Here is a 22,121-nt window from a genome sequence, read left to right as displayed (position 1 = left end):
CATTTCGGTTAAGAAGAATGAAACCAATAGTTTAATTTTGCAGAAATAAATATGAGGAATACTTTTGTAAATTGTGATGGCCTTGTCATTTCAAAGGTCAACGTTCTCGGGTCAAATGTTGTTTTAATTGATATCGACTTTCCGTGTCATTTATCAGAATGACCACCGTCAAGCCCGACGTGATGCAATTCTCACACTATTGGTGAGGGAGTGTGTGTGTGTGTGTGTGGGGGGGGGGGGGGGGGTTGTGGGCTTCAACTTGCAAACAGAAGAAATGTATGTGCTACTCATTAAAAGTAGGTCCCAGCTAGAGTAACTGACCTTTGTCAAAGTGAAGCTACTCTAACCCAACTCTAACCTTGTCACGACAACGGTCAGACGTTGTTGACAGTCAATCCTGTCATAACGTTAAGAAGTGCAGTCAGATGTACACACAGCGACAAAACGAATTAAGGTAACAATTCAAACATATTTCGGCCAAATCCAACTATTTATATTTATGGAATAGGTTCCATGCCGCAGAGGTCTACGACGACAGATATGGCTACTGATCCCGCTTGGCTAGTGCCCTCGCAAAATTGTTTCACAATTTATATCTCCAAAGGTTGCCAAAACGTGGAAAATGCCATATCTGTGTCACAGTTAGACACTGATATTCAGTATATTAGACAGTTCTTTTGATAATGATAGCAATTATCCCAGTAGTTTCTACAGATTCCCGATGGTTCCTCGATGGCCGAATGACAAGGACGACGCCATGTTTGTTTGTAAACACTGAAAGTAGTCCCTACTTGACCTTTGATATTTTCATCTATATCCACATATGATCCCAACGGATATCGTTTTTATCCGCTGGCTTTATCCTGCCGAAAATATCCACCCATTATATGATAAATATAGTTACATTGTTACTCTGAAATAACACAAAAGATGCGGAATTCGAACCGACAACCATGTGATTCCGGCACGTCTAAGGGACGCAACTCCGCAACACTGTTCTGAAGAAGAAAAGACTTGTACAAGGGGGGGAGGAGAGAGAGAGAATTGATCCCTAAATAACCATGCCGTGGCTATGGTATGCTGTAAGGGACAATCTCGTGTATTCAACCTTTATAAACACCTAAATACGCAAAAAGTGCGAGATTTGGCCAATATTGAGCCTTAGCAGGAGAACAAATGGTTGCTACTGTGAGTAACGATTCCCCGCCGCTGGGGCCTGATGTTAAACCAACAACCTGGTCAGTATTTTTCACCAACAAAAGTTAAGGACCACTCGATTCTTTCATGTTACATGTTACATGTTACAGTAGATAATCTGTCAGGGCAGATTAGCTACAATGTGAAAGAATCGGCTGGTCGTGAACTCTCTTTTTCGGAAGTATAAATTTGTGACCCTAGATCCCCATTTTGTTTGTTGTTTAAAGCAGCACTCAAGAATATTCCAGCTACATGACGGCGGTCAAGACCAGTGATTGACTTCATGAGCATCGATCTTCGCAATTGGGATGCGATGACATGCATTAACCGAGTCTGAGCCTGACCGAGTCTGACAACCCGATCCCGTTAGTCGCCCCTTACAAGCAAGGGTTGCTGAAGACCTATTCTAAACCAGATCATGGGTCGGGTGAGTGAGTGAGCTCCCCTCGGTGAGGTGGGTCCTAAGTGGTAGCAATAATCTGCAAGGATCTGATTTTCATACCGATGAATAATGGCAGTTAAGGGACAACATTCTACACGAGTTCAGAGAGGGGATGTTCCAGGGTCTGGTCCTGTGTCAGATTTAGTTGGCTCCAGCATCTACAGAGTGAGTGAGCCAGTGAAAGAACCTTGTTTAACTGCATCAGCAATTTCACAGTTATTCGCGGGAATATTACACGGCTGGCGGCCACATAGTTGGAATATTTCTGAGTTAAAACAAACTGTATAAATAGTGTAATTACGACATGCTAGATAGATATAAATCTTCATATTTGAGTAAGCATCAGAGTTTGAAAAAAACTAGAAAACTAGTCAACACAAACTTGTTGATTCGAGTTTCGAAAACTGAACAAAAGAAACTAATGGAATGTTCCCATGTTAAAGTTGCATGATTAGAAAACACATTCCCACTGTTACTGTCCTGATCTGGTAAGTTGTTGTTGGTTTGCTGTTTAACGCTGCACTCAGCTATATGACAGCGGTCTGTAAAAGAATCGAGTCTGGACCAGACAATCCAGTGATTGACATCATGAGCATCGATCCACGCATGTATCAACCAAGTCAGCGAGCCTGACCACCCGATCCCGTCAGTCGCCTTTTACGACAAGCATAGTCGCCTTTTACGGCAAGTATGGGTTGCTGAAGACCTATTCTAACCCGGATCTTCACGGGTATGGTCTGGTAAGCAACGCTCTGACTGGGACAGCGGAAATGGTCTTCACAAATTGTATCGCTATTGGGAAACGAACCCAGGCCTTTGTCTGATGAAGATCCAGTGTAGAATAGGGCTTCAGCAACCCATGCTTGCCGTAAAAGGCGACTATGTTTGTCGTGATGGGCGACTAACGGGATCGGGTGGTCAGGTTGCCGACTTGGTTGATGCACATCTTCAATCACAATTGCGTGGATCGATGTTCATGATGTCAATCATTTGACTGGTCCAGACACGATTATCTACAGACCACAGTCATGCTGCAGGAATATTGCTAAGAGAATTAAACAACAACAACAAAAAGCTTTGATGAGTGTCCGCTTTAACCACTAGGCTATCCGCTGTCCCAGCCACTCACTACAAGCAGGGAACCCATGGCCTTTACCTAAAGCATATGGTATAGGCTGCCCGAAAGTCACTTTGAGGATGCAGTAATGTAGATAACAAATAAAACACAAAACAAGGACCTGTATCACAATTCTACTTTTATTGCCATACATGAAAATCCACTGGCAGTTTGACAACACCCTCCCGTCATATACATGTTTCCATACAACTAAATACAATGATTCTATCAGTCAAATGACAGTCACGCGGACATCGGCATCCACCCATATACACAAGCAAGGTTTTATCAGGAATATGCAGAGCAAATATGTAATGATTGGGTGCAGTACAGAAACCATTCATACAACCTAGGAAAATACTTTCTTCATGATTTCATGTGACTTCATATATCTTATAATGGCGGACTGTGAGGATGGTTCTCCAACACTTTCAGGAACATTAAATCAGAGTACGAAATTGAGCTCTGACGTTCAGCATAAAGCGACAATTTTTATCATGAAGGCTACACCACAGACTCATTTCAATTGCGACCCATTTTACATGATCAGATGTGAGAAATAACTTCATCGAATGAACTGATTCGTAACATATAGCATCAACATTTATTCTCTACTTTATTCCTTATAGCAGTAAATGGATATAAAATACAGACAATATCCAAGTGAACCTTTTTATCGCTACTGGCTTCTGAAAAATATAATTATTAATTTTAAGTCAGTCATAAATCCTTTACTAATCAACAACAAAATCTGGATAGTAATCGTCTCAATTATTTCTCAAAAAAGTAAAACATCGGTTTAAAACTAAAAAAGTAAGTCATACAAACATATACAGTTGTACACCAAATACCATCTTTCAACAAAGAAACAATCTCATCCACAACATAACAAGTATGTAACCATGGTAACACGGTATACACTGTAACACAGGATAGGATTTCATTGCATGTGACTAAGGGCAGTGCCATATAATTTGACTGGTTTAGAAAGTGATACATTTGATTTCAACATGCATCCTGTTTCTAGTGGGATTCACTGTTTTCTACCAAGTTATCTCCCCTAGAGAACTCTCCGCAGTATTACCAGTCCAAACACACCATAGGTTATTGGAAGTTTATGTGAACAGTTGAAAGAGTCTAGTATGAAGATATTAAGTAGTATTCTCAAGTGTTAAAATCTGCTTGTCTACCTTTCAGTCTTACACAGCCAAACCTGAGATTTTCAAGCTATTTTTTTTTTTCAGTTTGTGGATCAGTTATTTCAGTTTCCAAACCTGGGATATTATCAACCAGTGACTAAACTCATATTGTCATCCAACATAGTTGATAATTCAGGTTATTCAGATAATTCATCAGCAGTACATTTTATCAAAAAAGGTCATCTTTTCATTTTTTCGTTAACTGGAATTTGTTTTTAAAAAAAAAAGAATGCCCCTTTGAATATAAGATAGTGGGCCCTTGAACATGCTGAAATTACAGCTTGACCCTTAACTCAGACTGAGAGAAAGTGGACTACCCAAACAAAGTTCGATAAAAAACATACTACTCCACTTCTGATAGAGACATTTTGCATCTGTCCATTATACACAAACTGATCCTCATAATGTAAAATTTACAGTTAAATAGCATGACATATCTGATTATCCCTATCAAAAGTAGAGCAGTAGACTTCAAAAACAGAAGATTCCGGTCACACATTTGGCCAGTACATTTGGTAATCGGAGTCCATCCATTTATACATGTGTGAGAATATTCAGCAAGCCTACAATGCCTAAGTTGCTATGGGCTGTGCAGTGTTTAAGAGTAATACATTGAGATGGGAATCTGGTTCTCGCCACGAGGACCGATGTTGGTGACATCCGACTGCGACCTCGTCTACAGCATGCGCCGGATCATGTAGTTAAGGATACCGCCGTTGCGGAAGTACATCAACTCCACTTCGGTGTCGAAGCGAGCCTTTGCTTGGAATGATCGACTGTCACCAAGCTGTAGAAGATTGAAAATATGTCATCTACAAATATCACGTGACACAAATAGAAAGACAAGTACCGTATTTGACGTAATAAGCATGATAAGCGCCCACGGCGATGTTTGCTGATATATTGGCTAGTGAACACTCCCAGTTAGCACCCCTTCCAATTGATCAATGTTCACAAGACTTATTTATTCATGTATAATACACACTCGTGTATTATATGCCCCCTTAATTATGAGCAATTAATTTCTGGAAAATATATCCGTCGTGTATGATATGCACATACTTTTGTTTTGTATCATTTCAGGCTGTCAGCATAAACTATCTTTCAACTGGTTTTTTTTCCTCACCAAAATTATTTTCTAATAAGAGCCCCCTTTTTCCTAATTTTGAGAGCGCCCCAGGCACTTATTACATTGAATACAGTTATCATAAAACCAGTTGTAGCAATGGTTCAGTGTTGATCAAGTATTCATTTGCTGTGAACAGTCAAGGCCCATTCCATAAAGCAATCATAGCACTAATACAAGTGTAACCCATACATTGTAACACTGACTATGGCTGACAAGGCAGTTGTTTTGAAACTTGGATTTGAGCGAGTGAGTGAGTGAGTGAGTTGACTGGGTTTAAGGCAGCTTTTAACAGTATTCCAGTTATATCACTGCGTGTCAGCTTAATGTGGGAGGAAAGCCCCAAGTGATGCAGGTCTCCGACGTTTACCTCTTCAGTGAAACCCACAAGCATGGGTATGGTGCTGACAAACCTAGAAACAAAATCGGGGCAAACCAGGATTCGAACCCACAATCATAGGTTTCTGGAGTGCCCAAGGAACGCAACTCTGCACAGTGAATCGCGGTGCCTTAGACGACTGGGCCATCCGCACCCCCCTGGATTTAAGTGAGTGAATTTTACAACAACCCAGCAATATCATGGCGGGGGACATCAGAGATGGGCTTCACACATTGTACCCATGTGGGGAATCGAACCCAGGCCTTCGGCGTGGCGAGCAAACGCTTTAACCACTAGGCTATCCCACTGCCCCAAATTGGATTTGAACTTCTGTGGAATGTTCCAGAAATTTCATGGCGGGGGACATCAGAAAGTGGTTTCACACACTGTAGCCATGTGGGGAATCGAACCCGGGCCTTCGGCATGGCGAGCAAACGCTTTAACATCTAGGCAATCCCACCGCCCCAAATTGGATTTGAACTTCTGTTGAATGTTCAGCAATATCATGGCAGGGGACATCAGAAATGGGCTTCACACACTGTACCCATGTGGGGAATCAAACCCGGGCCTTCGGCGTGGCAAGCAAACGTTTTAACCACCGCCCCAAATTGGATTTGAACTTTTTTTCTGTTTTCTGTGTATTTAGTCATTGAAGACAGTTGCGTAACGGGTCTCCACATGGTTGATAAAGGTACTAGCACCTGTTTCCAAACGTCACGTTGAGTGAGTGAGTGAGTTTGGTTTAAATGCTGCTTTTAGCAATATCACAGCAGGGGACACCAGAAATGGTATTCACACATTGCACTCATGTGGGCAATCAAACTCAGGGCTCGGCGTGACGAGCAAACACTTTAACAACTAGGTTACCTGACCGCCCCCTTAAAATTGGAAGAAAAATGACAACTGACCTTGACCTCGATGACCTGGCCAGGTTGAATGTCATCAGGGAGGGTTATGCTGAAGGTCTCCTTCCCGCTGAGCTTGAGAGTGTTGGCGTTCTGTCCGTCCAGGTACTGTAGGGGGATCAGACCCATCCCCACCAGGTTGCTGCGGTGAATACGCTCGTAACTTTCCGCTATCACAGCTCGTACACCCTGAGGAAAGGAATAACAGAGTCAGTAGGGCCGGTTAATACATTGACATATAGCTCATGGAAGTCAAATGTTGTTTAATGCCGCACTCAGCAATATTCCAGCTATGTGAAGGCGGTCTGTAAATAATCGAGTCTGGACCAGACAATCCAGTGATTGACATCATGAGCATCGATCCATGCAATTGGGATACGATAACATGCATCAACCAAGTCAGCAAGCCTGACCGACCGATCCTGTTACAACAAGCATAGTCGCCCTGTACAGGGAGCATGGGTCGGAAGTCAAAAGAGCCCTACTCTGTGCATGAACTTTATATCAACCCTACTGTTGCCTCATATTGACTAGATGGCTGATAGACCATGGCACTTGTTTTACGAGAAATGATACTGTCGATGAAATATAATCTGTATATTCACAAGTGATGGGGGGATCCAGGTGGTGGATGTTCACCATATTGGGGAAATTGTTAGTTTGGCTAAGCTCAGCATTAGAAATTGGCACTAGTCCTGTAGTCCTTGCCAAACTGTAGTTAAGGTATCATAAGGACCAGAAGACATTTGCCATTTTTAAGGGTTTTGCTATATGTTATCATTACAATGCCCAGTGGCCTAAAAATGTCAGTTTCTACCATTTCTACTTTGAACAGTATTGCAGTCATATCACAGTCTGTCAGCTTGATGTGGGAGGAAAGCCTGCAGAGATGCAGGTCTAAATTGATTTTTCACTTTGGTGGAACCCGTAAGTACTGGTATGGTGCTGACAAGCCCAGAAACATAAGGGGGGTCCGAACCCATGATCACAGGTTTCTGGCACTCCTAAGGGAGGCTACTCTGCTCAGTGACCTTCAGTGCCTTAGACGGCCGAGCCATGGCGCTCCCAGCAGGTATCAACTAAATCTTGTTCAGGATTTATCTAGGATTCCAAACTGAGGGTCCATGGCTGGCAAATTTTGAAGAAAATTTCTGAATATTTTCATCGTTATTATTTTCCAAATTTCAGAGGTATGTTCAACATTGTATTCAATGAAGTAATCTAAAACTAAGTATTTAAGACTTCCTTGTTACTGGTACAGTTATCAATGAACACACGTCTCCGCAACATAACCATAACATTAGTTATGACTATAATAACATGAATTAGGAATTCTTTAATAAGTGAGTGAGTGAGTATTGTTTTACTCAGCTTTTAGCCATATTCCAGCAATATCACGGCGGGGGACACCAGACATGGGCTTCACATATTGTACCCATGTCGGGAATCGAACCAGGGTCTTCGGCGTGACAATTTTTGAATAAAGTGTGTAAACTAATGATGGACTCACAAGCATGAATGGACCCTTTGCTGCCCAGTCTCGTGAGGACCCGGACCCATAATCCTTGCCGGCCAGAATAACCAGAGTCTTGTTGTCCTTGCGGTATCTCTCTGCTGCATCAAACACATCCATCTACAACAAAATACCGTAGCAATCACAGCCAGTTGCACCAGTTAGTACGTATTTCCTGCTAAATTACCCCCTCACTGCATCACCCCTGTATATATTACCCCCTCACTGCATCACCCCTGTATATATTACCCCCTCACTGTATCACCCCTGTGTATATTACCCCCACACTGTATCACTGCATCACCCCTGTATATATTACCCCCTCACTGCATCACTCCTGTATATATTACCCCCTCACTGCATCACCCCTGTATATATTACCCCCTCACTGTATCACCCCTGTGTATATTACCCCCACACTGTATCACTGCATCACCCCTGTATATATTACCCCCTCACTGCATCACCCCTGTATATATTACACCCTCACTGCATCACTCCTGTATATATTACCCCCTCTCCCCTGTATATATTACCCCCTCACTGCATCACTGTATCACCATTGTATATATAACACCCTCACTGTATCACCCCGTATATATTACCCCCTCACTGCATCACCCCTGTATATATTACCCCCTCACTGCATCACCCCTGTATATATTACCCCCTCACTGCATCACTGTATCACCCCGGTATATATTATCCCCTCACTGCATCACCCCTGTATATATTACCCCCTCACTGTATCACTGCATCACCCCTGTATATATTACCCCCTCACTGTATCACCCCTGTATATATTACCCCCTCACTTTATCACCCCTGTATATATTACCCCCTCACTGCATCACTGTATCACCCCGGTATATATTATCCCCTCACTGCATCACCATTGTATATATAACACCCTCACTGTATCACCCCGTATATATTACCCCCTCACTGCATCACCCCTGTATATATTACCCCCTCACTGCATCACTGTATCACCCCGGTATATATTATCCCCTCACTGCATCACCATTGTATATATAACACCCTCACTGTATCACCCCGTATATATTACCCCCTCACTGCATCACCCCAGTATATATTATCCCCTCACTGCATCACCATTGTATATATAACACCCTCACTGTATCACCCCGTATATATTACCCCCTCACTGCATCACCCCAGTATATATTATCCCCTCACTGCATCACTGTATCACCATTGTATATATAACACCCTCACTGTATCACCCCGTATATATTACCCCCTCACTGCATCACCCCAGTATATATTACCCCCTCACTGCATCACCCCAGTATATATTACTCCCTCACTGCATCACCCCAGTATATATTACTCCCTCACTGCATCACCCCTGTATATATTACCCCCTCACTGTATCACTGTATCACCCTTGTATATATAACACCCTCACTGTATCACCCCTGTTTATATTACTCCCTCACTGCATCACCCCTGTATATATTACCCCCTCACTGTATCAATGTATCACCCTTGTATATATAACAGCCTCACTGTATCACCCCCGTATATATTACTCCCTCACTGTATCACCCCCGTATATATTACTCCCTCACTACATCACCCCAGTATATATTACTCCCTCACTGCATCACCCCTGTATATATCACCTTCCACTGCATGACCCCTGTGTATAATACAACCTCACTTCATCACTCCTGTATACATTACCTCCCTGTATATATTACCCCCTCACTGTATCACCCCTGTATATATTACCTCCTCACTGCATCACCCCTGTATATATTACCCCCTCACTGTATCACTGCATCACCCCTGTATATATTACCTCCTCACTATATCACCCCTGTATATATTACCCCCTCACTGTATCACTGCATCACCCCCAGCATATATTACCTCCTCACTGTATCACCCCTGTATATATTACCCCCTCACTGTATCACCTCTGTATATATTACCCCCTCACTGTATCACCTCTGTATATATTACCCCCTCACTGTATCACTGCATCACCCCTGTATATATTACCCCCTCACTGTATCACCTCTGTATATATTACCCCCTCACTGTATCACCCCTGTATATATTACCCCCTCACTGTATCACTGCATCACCCCTGTATATATTACCCCCTCACTGTATCACTGCATCACCTCTGTATATATTACCCCCTCACTGTATCACTTCTGTATATATTACCCCCTCACTGTATCACCCCTGTATATATTACCCCCTCACTGTATCACCCCTGTATATATTACCCCCTCACTGTATCACTGCATCACCCCTGTATATATTACCCCTCACTGCATCACCCCTGTATATATTACCCCCTCACTGCATCACCCCTGTATATATTACCCCCTCACTGCATCACCCCTGTATATATTACCCCCTCACTGCATCACCCCTGTATATATTACCTCCTCACTGCATCACTCCTGTATATATTACCCCCTCACTGTATCACCCCTGTATATATTACCCCCTCACTGTATCACCCCTGTATATATTACCTCCTCACTGTATCACCCCTGTATATATTACCCCCTCACTGTATCACCCCTGTATATATTACCCCCTCACTGTATCACCCCTGTATATATTACCTCCTCACTGCATCACCCCTGTATATATTACCCCTCACTGCATCACCCCTGTATATATTACCCCCTCATTGCATCACCCCTGTATATATTACCCCCTCACTGCATCACCCCTGTATATATTACCCCCTCACTGCATCACCCCTGTATATATTACCTCCTCTCCACTAGGTATATGGACAGTCCTGGGACCTGGCTTGCTAACAAACTTGTTGACCAATCGGATGTTGGCAAATGTTCCACGTGCCATAACTGAGTCATGCCCTCGTCGAGAGCCATAGGAGTTGAACTGACGTGGCACCAGGCTGGAACCAAACACACATACATAGTTTAAACTGGGATTAACATTGAATTTTTGCAGCATATTTATTCAATTTGCTTGCAGGTTTTCAATGCTGCAAGTAACACTATTCAAGCAAGGCAGCCTGTACATAATGTAGTCTGGACCAGACAAACCAGTGACTGACATTACAGTTCATTACTTTTTAATGGTAATGCTTTGTTTAAAAGTGGCATTGTTTTGTGTAAATCAAGGGCTAAAAGATTAATAACTGCATCAACAATAATTTCAAGAGTGTGAGTGAGTGAGTTGGGATTAACAGTATTCCAGTTATATCACAGTGTGTCAGCTTAAACTGGGAAGAAAGCCCAAGGTGATGCAGGTTTCAGACGTTTACCACTTCGGTGAAACCCATGAGCACGGGTATAGCGCTGACAAACCTAGAAACATAATCAGAGCAAACCGGGATTCGAACCCACAATCATAGGTTTCTGGCGTGCCCAAGAGACACAACTCTGCACAGTGAACCAAAGCACCTTTGACAACTGGAGCACCCGTGCCCCTTATTTTAAAAGTGAGTGTTGGTTGGTTGTTGGTTTGTTTCACCTATATGATGGCGGTCTGTAAATAATCGAGTCTGGACCAGACTATCCAGTGATTGACATCATGAGCATCGATCCACACAATTGGGATACGATGACATGCATCAACCAAGTCAGCGAGCCTGACCACCCGATCCCTTAAGTCGTCTCTTACGACAAGCATAGTCGCATTTTACCGCAAGCATGGGTTGCTGAAGACCTATTCTACCCCAGATCTTCATGGGTCTAAAATTGAGTGAGTGAGTTGGGTTGGGTTCAACAGAGCATTCAATGTTATTTTTCGTGAGTCAAGATGCCAAGTACATCATACATATTACACGCTAGAAGCACAGACATGGTGCTGACTAATCCAGAATCATCATCACCGGGACATGTCATTGATGACCAGGCCACTAGGAACTGTCCCCGAAGACTGGGCCACAAGGCAGTGTCACCTACGACTGGGCCACAAGGCAGTGTCATTGACGACTGGGCCACAAGGCAGTGTCACCGACAACTGGGCCACAAGGCAGTGTTACTGACGACTGGGCCACAAGGCAGCGTCACCGACAACTGGGCTACAAGGCAGTGTCATCGAGGACTGGGCCACAAGGCAGTGTCATCGACGACTGGGCCACAAGGCAGTGTCACCGACAACTGGGCCACAAGGCAATGTCATCGACGACTGGGCCACAAGGCAGTGTCACCGACAACTGGGCCACAAGGCAGTGTCATCGACAACTGGGCCACAAGGCAGTGTCATCGACAACTGGGCCACAAGGCAGTGTCACAGACGACTGGGCCACAAGGCAGTGTCACCGACAACTGGGCCACAAGGCAGTGTCACCAACAACTGGGCCACAAAAACTTCACAGACGACTGGGCTACAATGCAGTGTCACCGACAACTCGGCCACATGGCAGTGTCATCGACGAATGGGCCACAAGGCAGTGTCACCGACAACTGGGCTACAAGGCAGTGTCACCGACAACTGGGCTACAAGGCAGTGTCACCGACAACTGTGCCACAAGGCAGTGTCACCGACAACTGTGCCACAAGGCAGTGTCACCGACAACTGGGCCACAAAAACTTCACCGACGACTGGGCTACAATGCAGTGTCACAGACGACTGGGCCATGAGGCAGTGCTTACCCTCTGCTGGAGAGGTATCTGGCAGCACTGCTGTTCCTGGCGATGCTCCCAGCAGGGGAGATGTGATCTGTCGTCACCGAGTCCCCCAGGTTCAGCAGCACATGGGCGTCAGTAACTTCGGGCAGGGTGGTTGGCAGCTCCCTCGTCTGTAACAAAATACCACCTCAACAAACAGCAAACAGTGACATTTCATATAACAGTGAGTGAGTGAGTAAGTTTGGTTTTACGCCGCTTTTAGCAATATTCCAGCAATATCACGGCGGGGAACACCAATGGGCTTCACACATTGTACCCATGTCGGGATTCGATCCTGGGTCTTCGACGTGACGAGCAAACGCTTTAACCACTAGGCTACCAGACCGCCCCTCATAAAACAGAGCTTACCATGGATCAAAACTTGACTAGAGGACGGAAATATAGCATGACAAGGGGCAATGCCATGGATGTTGTGAGTGGGCTGGGGTTTATCATGCTTTGTCAGCTTGGTCAGGTATTATATGGACCAACTTACACATGATACAGATTTAACACTGCACTCAGCAATATTTCAGCCAATTGATGGCCACCTGTAAACAAACGACACCCCGCCAGTGTACAATGACGCACAATCAACAAAGTCTCAAACCCTGAGTGTGAGTATGGTCTTACGCCGCTTTTAGCAATATTCCAGCAATATCACAGCTGGGTACGCCAGAAATGGGCTTCACACATTGTACCCATGTTGGGAGTCGAACCCGGGTCTTTGGCGTGACGAGCAAATGCTTTAACCACTAGGCTACCCGACCGCCCTCTCAAACCCTGACCACCTGATTCATTTGGTCACAGCCTCTTATGACCAGCATAGTTTGTTGGCATCATGGAAAGGCAGTGAAGTAGATCTCCCTCGGCACAGTCGAGTGTGTCTCAGCTCGGTACAACTCACCATGCCGTCAAAGAATGGCGGTGACTTGATGTAGGTGGAACTGTCTTCCCATGGGAAGAGCATGGTCTCCGGAGCCTCCAGCGAGTTCCACCTTGTGTTTCCCTTCTACAATAGAACATTAGTGAGTGAGTGAGTATGGTTTTACGCCGCTTTTAGCAATATTCCAGCAATATCACGGCGGGGGACACCAGAAATGGGCTTCACACATTGTACCCATGTCGGGAATCGAACCCGGGTCTTCGGCGTGACGAGCGAACGCTTTAACCACTAGGCTGCCCGACCGCCCCAATAGAATATTAAGGGCAGGTGAAATGGGGTTTAACCTTGCATTCAACATTACTGCGCTTATATTCACGTGAGTGAATGAATATGGTTTAATGCTGACAAGCAAAAGTTTTGTGTGTATGTGTGTGCTTGTCTGTGTGAGTGCGTGTGTCTGTGTGCATGTAAGAGTGTGTGTGCATGTCTGTGAGAGAAAATACACAAGGTAACCTTAATCCCTGGATGTAAAACAATGCCTAGCAGAACAAAAAATACAATTTAAACGGTAAATAAACATGTCTGGAGATTTTTTATCTCAAATTTCGAATTTGTACTGACCAAGTTTCTCATCACTCATTCGTTTACCAGAATTCACTGAAGTGGTAGATCTATGGTGTATTTTTTTTCTGCTCTTGACATTAAAATTTTTATTTCCAAAATACTGAATCCGCTAGAGGGGGGTGTACATTATACATGGGTGCGCACTATTCTCTCTGGCTGCTTGTACTAGTCCGGACGTATACCAGTTTAATAATGCTAGCTCACTGTGACACCGTGCCGCAGTTTAACATGGATACCCCACTCAGACACAGTATACTGACTCTGAGTCTACCAGTCCTTGTTAAATTCCCTTACTGCCGAGCATCAGGCTGGGTAACAATAAATACCATCATACATATGAAACGGCCAGGGATCGAACCACCAACCTTCCACTCTCCAGGCAAACACTGTATCCGCTAGACTAGTGAGTGAGTACGGTTTGACACCCCTTTTAGCAATATTCCAGCAATATCACAGCGGGGACACCAAAGTTGGTCTTGACACACTGTACCCATGTCGGGAATCAAACCCTTGTCCTCAGCATGACGAGCACACACTTTAACCACAAGGCTACCCAACCACCCTAGTGAGTCAGTGATAGGTCTGCGGTGAAATGCTTTGTAGTGATGCGATACGACAGCACGTGTCACGTCACCTACTCTAGCCGTGTAGCCCAACAGGAGTGACTGAGTGAGTGAGTGAGTTGGATTTAACGCCGCTTTTAACATTATTCCATTTATTTCACGTCGTGTCAGCTCAATGTGGGAGGAAAGCCCGAAGTGATGCAGGTCTCAGACGTTTACCACTTCGGAGAAACCCACGAGCACGGGTATGGTGCTGACAGACCTAGAAACATAATCGGGGCGAACCGGGATTTAAACCAACAATCATAGGTTTCTGGCGTGCCCAAGGGACACAACTCTGCACAGCGAATCGTGGCACCTCAGGCGACTGGGCCACGTAGCCCAACAGGAAGGGCAATGGGGAAACACATGCTCCATGACCTTAAGTACCGTATTCGACGTAATAAGCGCCGAGGGCGCTCTCAAAATTAGAAATAGGGGGCTCTTATTAGAATGCTATTTTGGTGGAAAGAGAGAGTTGAAAGATTAATTTCATGGTTTATGCTGACACACTGAAATGTTTATATGCGACAGATAAATTTTTCCAGAATTTATTTGCCCATAATTAAGAATGCATATAACACACGAGTGCGTATTATACGCGAATAAATAAGTCTTGTGTACATTGATCAATCGGAAGGAGTGCTTATTGGGATTGTTCACTGGCCAATATATCAGCAAATATCGCCATGGGCGCTTATTACGTCGAATACGGTTAGTACTTACAGATATTCTAGAGTATACATCTTGGAACATGGCTGGTACCACGTTTTCTTTTTCAATTTCCTGTGGATAGAAAATGTTATTTCTTCAAGGACTGGTTGAAGATGGCAAACACTTTAACAACATGCAGGACAAGGAACAAAATTTACATGAAACATCTTCAGGTTGACCTTAGAAATACAAGACATAATGTTCTGATAACTGCATGGTTGTTTGTTTGTTTGTTTGTTTAAAGCCACACTCAGCAATATTCCAACTAGATTCCAGCAGTCTGTAACTAATCAAGTCTGGACAAGATAACAGTGATCAATATCATGAGCAGCCTCCCATGATGTTGGGGTACGATAACACAATCTATCAAGTCAACAAGGTTGATCACCCACGTCATGCATGGGTAGCAGGGATAAATGTAATAGAAATGAATATAGTATTTATTTCTTCTTTCAACACAAATGACAAATACTGAAACATATAACTTGAATATAACGAACAGCCACTGAGTTCCACACCAACCGCCCACCCACCCACACAATATTTTCAAAAGTCATTGCCTGAGAACCAATTCTTTTCTTTTGAAGCCTATGTGCTCCTAGTTCACCTGGATTTCTTGTCTGGTGGGCCAGATGTCACGCAGGTAGACCTCCTTGCCTTCTGGGGTTGTGCCTGGAACAAACATCACAACATGTCTCAACATCAAAATACAGAAGACTTCCTAATAGCATATCTGATATATTGTACTCTGTGGCACCCTCTCTCTCTCTTTTCCTCTCCCACTACCCCCCCCCCCCCCCTCCCTCTCCAACTCTGTCCCCTTTCTCTCTCTCTCCCTCTTCTCCCTCCTCTTTCCCACTCTCTCTCCACCTTTCTCCCTCCCGCTCTCTCTCTCCCTCCTCTCTCTCTCTCTCTCTCTCCTTCCCACTCTCTCTCCACCTTTCTCCCCCCCCTGTCTCTCTCCCTCCTCTTTCCCACTCTCTCCACCTTTCTCCCTCCCCCATCTCTCCCTCTCCCTCCCTGTTGTGTTTGTGTGTTAATAACAATTATTATTAACACAAATTCGGCCATTTTAAATTATAATTTTACAATTTATATAATTTGTTGTTGAACCAGGAATCAGTAAATAAATAATACATACAAACATGCGACAGAAGCATAGAAGAATAGAGTCCTACCGAGTGGCTGTGTCTCGAAGTCTATACACACAGTTCCCGCCAGGGCGTAGGCAATCACCAGTGGGGGAGAAGCCAGGTAGTTGGCTCTGGTGAGTGGATGTATACGCCCTTCGAAGTTCCGGTTGCCAGACAGAACCCCGCAGGTCACCAGTTCACCCTGAGGGAAGGTCATCACAGACTTACAGTCCACAGTTCCAATAAACAAGTACATTAAATGGCATAACCCTGTACTCAAATGATTAAAAAATAAACAAATAAAACCCAAAATATATAGCATGTCTTTGTTTGTTATTTATCACCGAACGCGGAAGTATTCCAGCAATGTGACAGCCGTCTGTAAATAATCGAGTAGGGACCATTCATTCTAGTGATTACATCACGAGCATCGATCTATTGGGATACAAATGCTGTGACAGAAAGCAGTCGAAAAAAAATTAAATATTTCATATTCTGAATATTGCTTTTAGCCTTTTTATTCCCATTCTGTAAATCAAAAATCAAACAGTTGTGTCGTTACCTTCTCTATCCCCTCTGCTACAGAGTCAGGGAGCGGCCCACTGTTCCCGATACACGTCATACAGCCATACCCTACAATACTGAACCTGTGAAAAATAACCGAAAAAAGCACAAATAAAAAAAGAAAGAATCCACACCCAAAGCGTCCTTCCCATTCAAAAATCATAACAGATCTGATACCATGAAGTGAAAATTGCTCTTTTCATGTCAATATTTGAGATCATAATTAATATTTTTAACTCAAAATGCTCAACTCATTAACAAGATTTAAATGTCATGACCTGGGCCCTGTTCCACAAAGCGATCGTAGCGCTAAGATGATCGTAACTCCCGTACTTTAACATAGACTTACGGCAGTCTTAGCACTAAGATCGCTTTGTGGAACAGGGCCCTGATCGGTATCACACAGGTTGATAAAAGATCTCTTTGATCTCACCTATGAATCCATACGGCCACAGTGCAGTGTATCAATGATGTTTGTTTATTTGTACAGCAGATGGCTGTAAGTTTGTTTGCTGTTTAACGCCACACTCAGCAATAAAAGATCTCTATCACCTGTGAATCCATACGGCCACAGTGCAGTGTATCAATGATGTTTGTTTATTTGTACAGCAGATGGCTGTAAGTTTGTTTGCTGTTTAACGCCACACTCAGCAATATTACAACTCTTTGACAACAGCCTGTAAATAATCGAATCTGGACCAGACAATCCAATGATTCACATTGTGAGCAACGATCCACTCTGTTGGGGAATGATCAACATTGACCTGAGTACTTCCTGGGTACCCTCCCTCTACCTTTACTTGATTAAGTGGTTAAAAATACCACTGCAATGCACAAGTTTGTTGTTTCCATGTTGTTGAACGCAAAATTCCACCTAGATGACAGCGGTCTGTAAATAATCAAGTCTGGACCAGACATTCCAGTGATATCAAAAGCATTGATCTACGCAATCGGGATCAATGACATGCATGAACCAAGTCAGTGAGCCTGACCACCTAATCCCGTTAGTCGCCTCTTACGACAAGCACAGTCGCGATTCGAACCCACAATCACAGGTTCCTGGCGTGCCCAAGGGACGCAACTCTGCACAGCGAATCGTGGTGCCTTAGACGACTGGGCCACCCGTGTCCCTGCACGTCCATGTTCTTCAGACAACTAGGCCAACCATGCCCAAGAAGGCCATGAAAACCATGGTCCAGAAGGCCATGAAAACCATGCCCAAGAAGGCCATGAAAACACTGCCCATGAAAACCATGACTGATAAAACACATTTTTCCACCCTTCATGACTGGCCTTACCCTAGTTTCTCCAGATAGGGCGTGACTCCACTCTCGCGGAGATAGTAAGTGACGACTCCGCTCCCTGGGGAGAGACTAGTCTTGATGTAGGGCTTCACTGATAGACCTGCTTCCACGGCCTTCTTGGCCAGGAGACCTGCAACAGCCGAAGCATGTGTAAAGTACAGTTTTTAACAAGAAATTAAGCCACATAATTTTCAGGGTTGTAAGATGGAGTGTAAGAACTTTCAGATATTCAGGACTTTACCTCGCCATTTTCGAGTCCAAAACTCCAAAGATTGACATGAATTTGTGGGTCCACTGCATTGATTTCCAGGAATTTCACTGATGTCAGATAATTAGGTTTATTTAATTCAAACAGCCAAACTTTTTTGTATCCTGCTGGACTTGCAATGTAAATATCCGGAACCATTTACAATTTTTATGCATGCAGAATGGCTTATTTAGTGACAGAATAAAGCCTGGATATTTCCAAAAGTGGATTTCTGCGATTCTAAAAGACAATTTGTGATTTGTGAGCGAGTGAGTATGGTCTTACGCCGCTTTTAGCAATATTTGAGCAATATCACGGCGGGGGAAATGGGCTTCAAAACATTATACCCATCGTAGACGGGTCTTCCGCGTGACGACTAGACTACCCCACCGCCCCCAAATGGTGACAAGAGGCAATAAAATGCCACTTTACTTCACTGTTCAGAACAGTTTATGATGTCATAATCATTCATCACCAAGTGGTCACAATAGGTCATCTGAGCAATAACTTTACATCACATCATTAAAGTTTCTGAGTAAGTGCTCACGATAATGGCTTTGCGATTGAGTTTTGTTTGTTGTTTAACGCCACACTCAGCAATATTCCAGCTATATGATGGCGGTCTGTAAATAATCGAGTCTGGACCAGACAATCCAGTGATTAATATCATGAGCATCGATCCAGGCAAATGGGATCGATGACATGCATCAACCAAGTCAACGAGTCTGACCAGCCGATCCCGTTAGTCGCCTTTTATGACAAGCATAGTCACCTTTTACGGCAACATGGGTTGCTGAAGACCTATTCTAACCGGAATCTTCACAGGTCGGCTTTGTGATTGAGAAAAAAACCATATAAACTCATTGTATGGGTGCCCACGTGTACCCAAGGGCATCATGGTGCCTCGTGTAGCCCGGGCATCCTCGTGCTGCGCGTACCCTGGGGTCATCATCAGGCCGCGTGTACCCCAGGGCATCATTGTGGCCACATGTTCCCTGGGTCATCATCATGCTGCATGTACCCCAGGGCATCATTGTGCCCACATGTTCCCTGGGTCATCATCATGCTGCGGTACCCCAGGGCATCATTGTGCCCACATGTTCCCTGGGTCATCATCAGGCCGCGTGTTCGCCAGGGCATCATTGTGGCCACATGTTCCCTGGGTCATCATCAGGCTGCGTGTACCCCAGGGCATCATTGTGGCCACATGTTCCCTGGGTCATCATCAGGCCGCGTGTTCGCCAGGGCATCATTGTGGCCACATGTTCCCTGGGTCATCATCAGGCCGCGTGTACCCCAGGGCATCACTGTGGCCACATGTTCCCTGGGTCATCATCAGGCTGCGTGTACCCCAGGGCATCATTGTGGCCACATGTTCCCTGGGTCATCATCAGGCTGAGTGTACCCCAGGGCATCATTGTGGCCACATGTTCCCTGGGTCATCATCAGGCCGCGTGTACCCCAGGGCATCATTGTGGCCACATGTTCCCTGGGTCATCATCAGGCCGCGTGTTCGCCAGGGCATCATTGTGGCCACATGTTCCCTGGGTCATCATCAGGCCGCGTGTACCCCAGGGCATCATTGTGGCCACATGTTCCCTGGGTCATCATCAGGCTGCGTGTACCCCAGGGCATCATTGTGGCCACATGTTCCCTGGGTCATCATCAGGCTGCGTGTACCCCAGGGCATCATTGTGGCCACATGTTCCCTGGGTCATCATCAGGCTGCGTGTACCCCAGGGCATCATTGTAGCCACAAGTTCCCTGGGTCATCATCATGCTGCATGTACCCCAGGGCATCATTGTAGCCACATGTTCCCTGGGTCATCATCATGCTGCATGTACCCCAGGGCATCATTGTAGCCACATGTTCCCAGGGTCATCATCAGGCCTCGTGTACCCCAGGGCATCATCGTGGCCACATGTTCCCTGGGTCATCATCATGCTGCATGTACCCCAGGGCATCATTGTGGCCACATGTTCCCTGGGTCATCATCAGGCCACGTGTACCCCAGGGCATCATTGTGGCCACATGTTCCCTGGGTCATCATCAGGCCGTGTGTACCCCAGGGCATCATTGTGGCCACATGTTCCCTGGGTCATCATCAGGCCACGTGTACCCCAGGGCATCATTGTGGCCACATGTTCCCTGGGTCATCATCAGGCCGCGTGTACCCCAGGGCATCATTGTGGCCACATGTTCCCTGGGTCATCATCAGGCCACGTGTACCCCAGGGCATCATTGTGGCCACATGTTCCCTGGGTCATCATCATGCCGTTGTACCCACCTGCTCCTAGCATGACGGAGGGGTTGCTGGTGTTGGTGCAGCTGGTGATGGCAGCGATGACGACAGAGCCATGGCTTATGGTGTACTCCTGGTTGTCGTAAACGACAGGCACTGTTGTTGACAGCTTGTCCTCGGGGAGGCCGAAACCCTACAATGACATAACACAGAGTGAGTGAGCGAGTGAGTTTGGTTTTACACCACTTTTAGCAATAGGCCAGCAATATCACGGCAGTGGACACCAGAAATGGGCTTCACACATTGTACTCATGTTGGGAATCGAACCCGAACGCTTTAACCACTAGGCTACCCGACCGTCCACATAACACAGAGACCTCGATAACAGAGATTTATAGAGGCCTTCTCAGAGACCAATCTGCAATATACAAACCGGTCAGTCAATTATTACACCCCTACGCCATCAGGTCATGGACAATTGCAATATACAATTAGGTCTGTCAATTATTGCACCCCAACGCCATCAGGTCATGGACAGTTGCAATATTCCAATAGGTCAGTCAATTATTGCACCCCTACCCCATCAGGTCATGGACAATTGCAATATACCAATAGGTCAGTCAATCATTACACCCCAACGCCATCAGGTCATGGACAATTGCAATATACCAATAGGTCTGTCAATTAGTGCACCCCTACCCCATCAGGTCATGGACAATTGCAATATACCAATAGGTCAGTCAATAAGTGCACCCCAACGCCATCAGGTCATGGACAATTGCAATATACCAATAGGTCAGTCAATAAGTGCACCCCAACGCCATCAGGTCATGGACATCTGCAATATACCGATAGGTCAGTCAATTATTGCACCCTACGCCATCAGGTCATGGACTATTGCAATATACCAATAGGTCAGTCAATTATTACACCCCTACAAGGGCAACACTTTTGGCCCAAGGTTACTGACCTTGAAGCCGACCTTGGTGGACAGACAGCTGAAGAAGTCGGACTTCATGTCGGAGACAGACACACGGTCATGCGGACGTTTAGGCCCTGAGCAGCATGGCACTACACTGGCAAGATCAAGTTCAACAATCTGAAAAAATACACTAGACTTCAGATTCTGTAGTTCTGGCACAGAATTCTAGAGTAAATCAATGGAGATTGGGAGCAGGCCTCATCCTGCAATATGTGTATGGAGGACTTGAATCATGAAACCTGAGATGGGGCCTTGAATCATGGAGAGTGGGATGGGGCCTTGAATCATGGAGAGTGGGACAGGGCCT

The 22,121-nt window shown here is 45.0% G+C and overlaps 1 protein-coding gene across 1 annotated transcript in view; it reads right to left on the bottom strand.

The window, feature by feature from the left end:
* Window positions 1-2,882: 2,882 nt before the first annotated feature.
* LOC139461215 (cytoplasmic aconitate hydratase-like) overlaps window positions 2,883-22,121 on the bottom strand; it is a 49,418-nt gene continuing 30,179 nt past the window's right edge. The window contains exons 11-23 of the mRNA XM_071242822.1: window positions 21,803-21,931; window positions 20,878-21,025; window positions 18,337-18,472; window positions 17,037-17,121; window positions 16,520-16,676; window positions 15,949-16,013; window positions 15,354-15,413; window positions 13,423-13,527; window positions 12,501-12,646; window positions 10,645-10,792; window positions 7,876-7,998; window positions 6,369-6,554; window positions 2,883-4,742 (exon numbers count right to left, since the gene is read on the bottom strand). Of these exons, the coding sequence (XP_071098923.1) occupies window positions 4,632-4,742; window positions 6,369-6,554; window positions 7,876-7,998; window positions 10,645-10,792; window positions 12,501-12,646; window positions 13,423-13,527; window positions 15,354-15,413; window positions 15,949-16,013; window positions 16,520-16,676; window positions 17,037-17,121; window positions 18,337-18,472; window positions 20,878-21,025; window positions 21,803-21,931 (1,599 nt within the window). The 3' untranslated portion in view covers window positions 2,883-4,631. The remainder of the gene's footprint in view (window positions 4,743-6,368; window positions 6,555-7,875; window positions 7,999-10,644; window positions 10,793-12,500; window positions 12,647-13,422; window positions 13,528-15,353; window positions 15,414-15,948; window positions 16,014-16,519; window positions 16,677-17,036; window positions 17,122-18,336; window positions 18,473-20,877; window positions 21,026-21,802; window positions 21,932-22,121) is intronic.

This window comes from Haliotis cracherodii, unplaced genomic scaffold, assembly GCF_022045235.1.
Source record: "Haliotis cracherodii isolate W230 unplaced genomic scaffold, xgHalCrac1.p SCAF_14, whole genome shotgun sequence".
In the NCBI taxonomy this organism is placed as follows: Eukaryota; Metazoa; Mollusca; class Gastropoda; order Lepetellida; family Haliotidae; genus Haliotis; species Haliotis cracherodii.
Note: the sequence above shows the minus strand (reverse complement) of the source record. Positions and strands in the feature narration are given on the sequence as shown.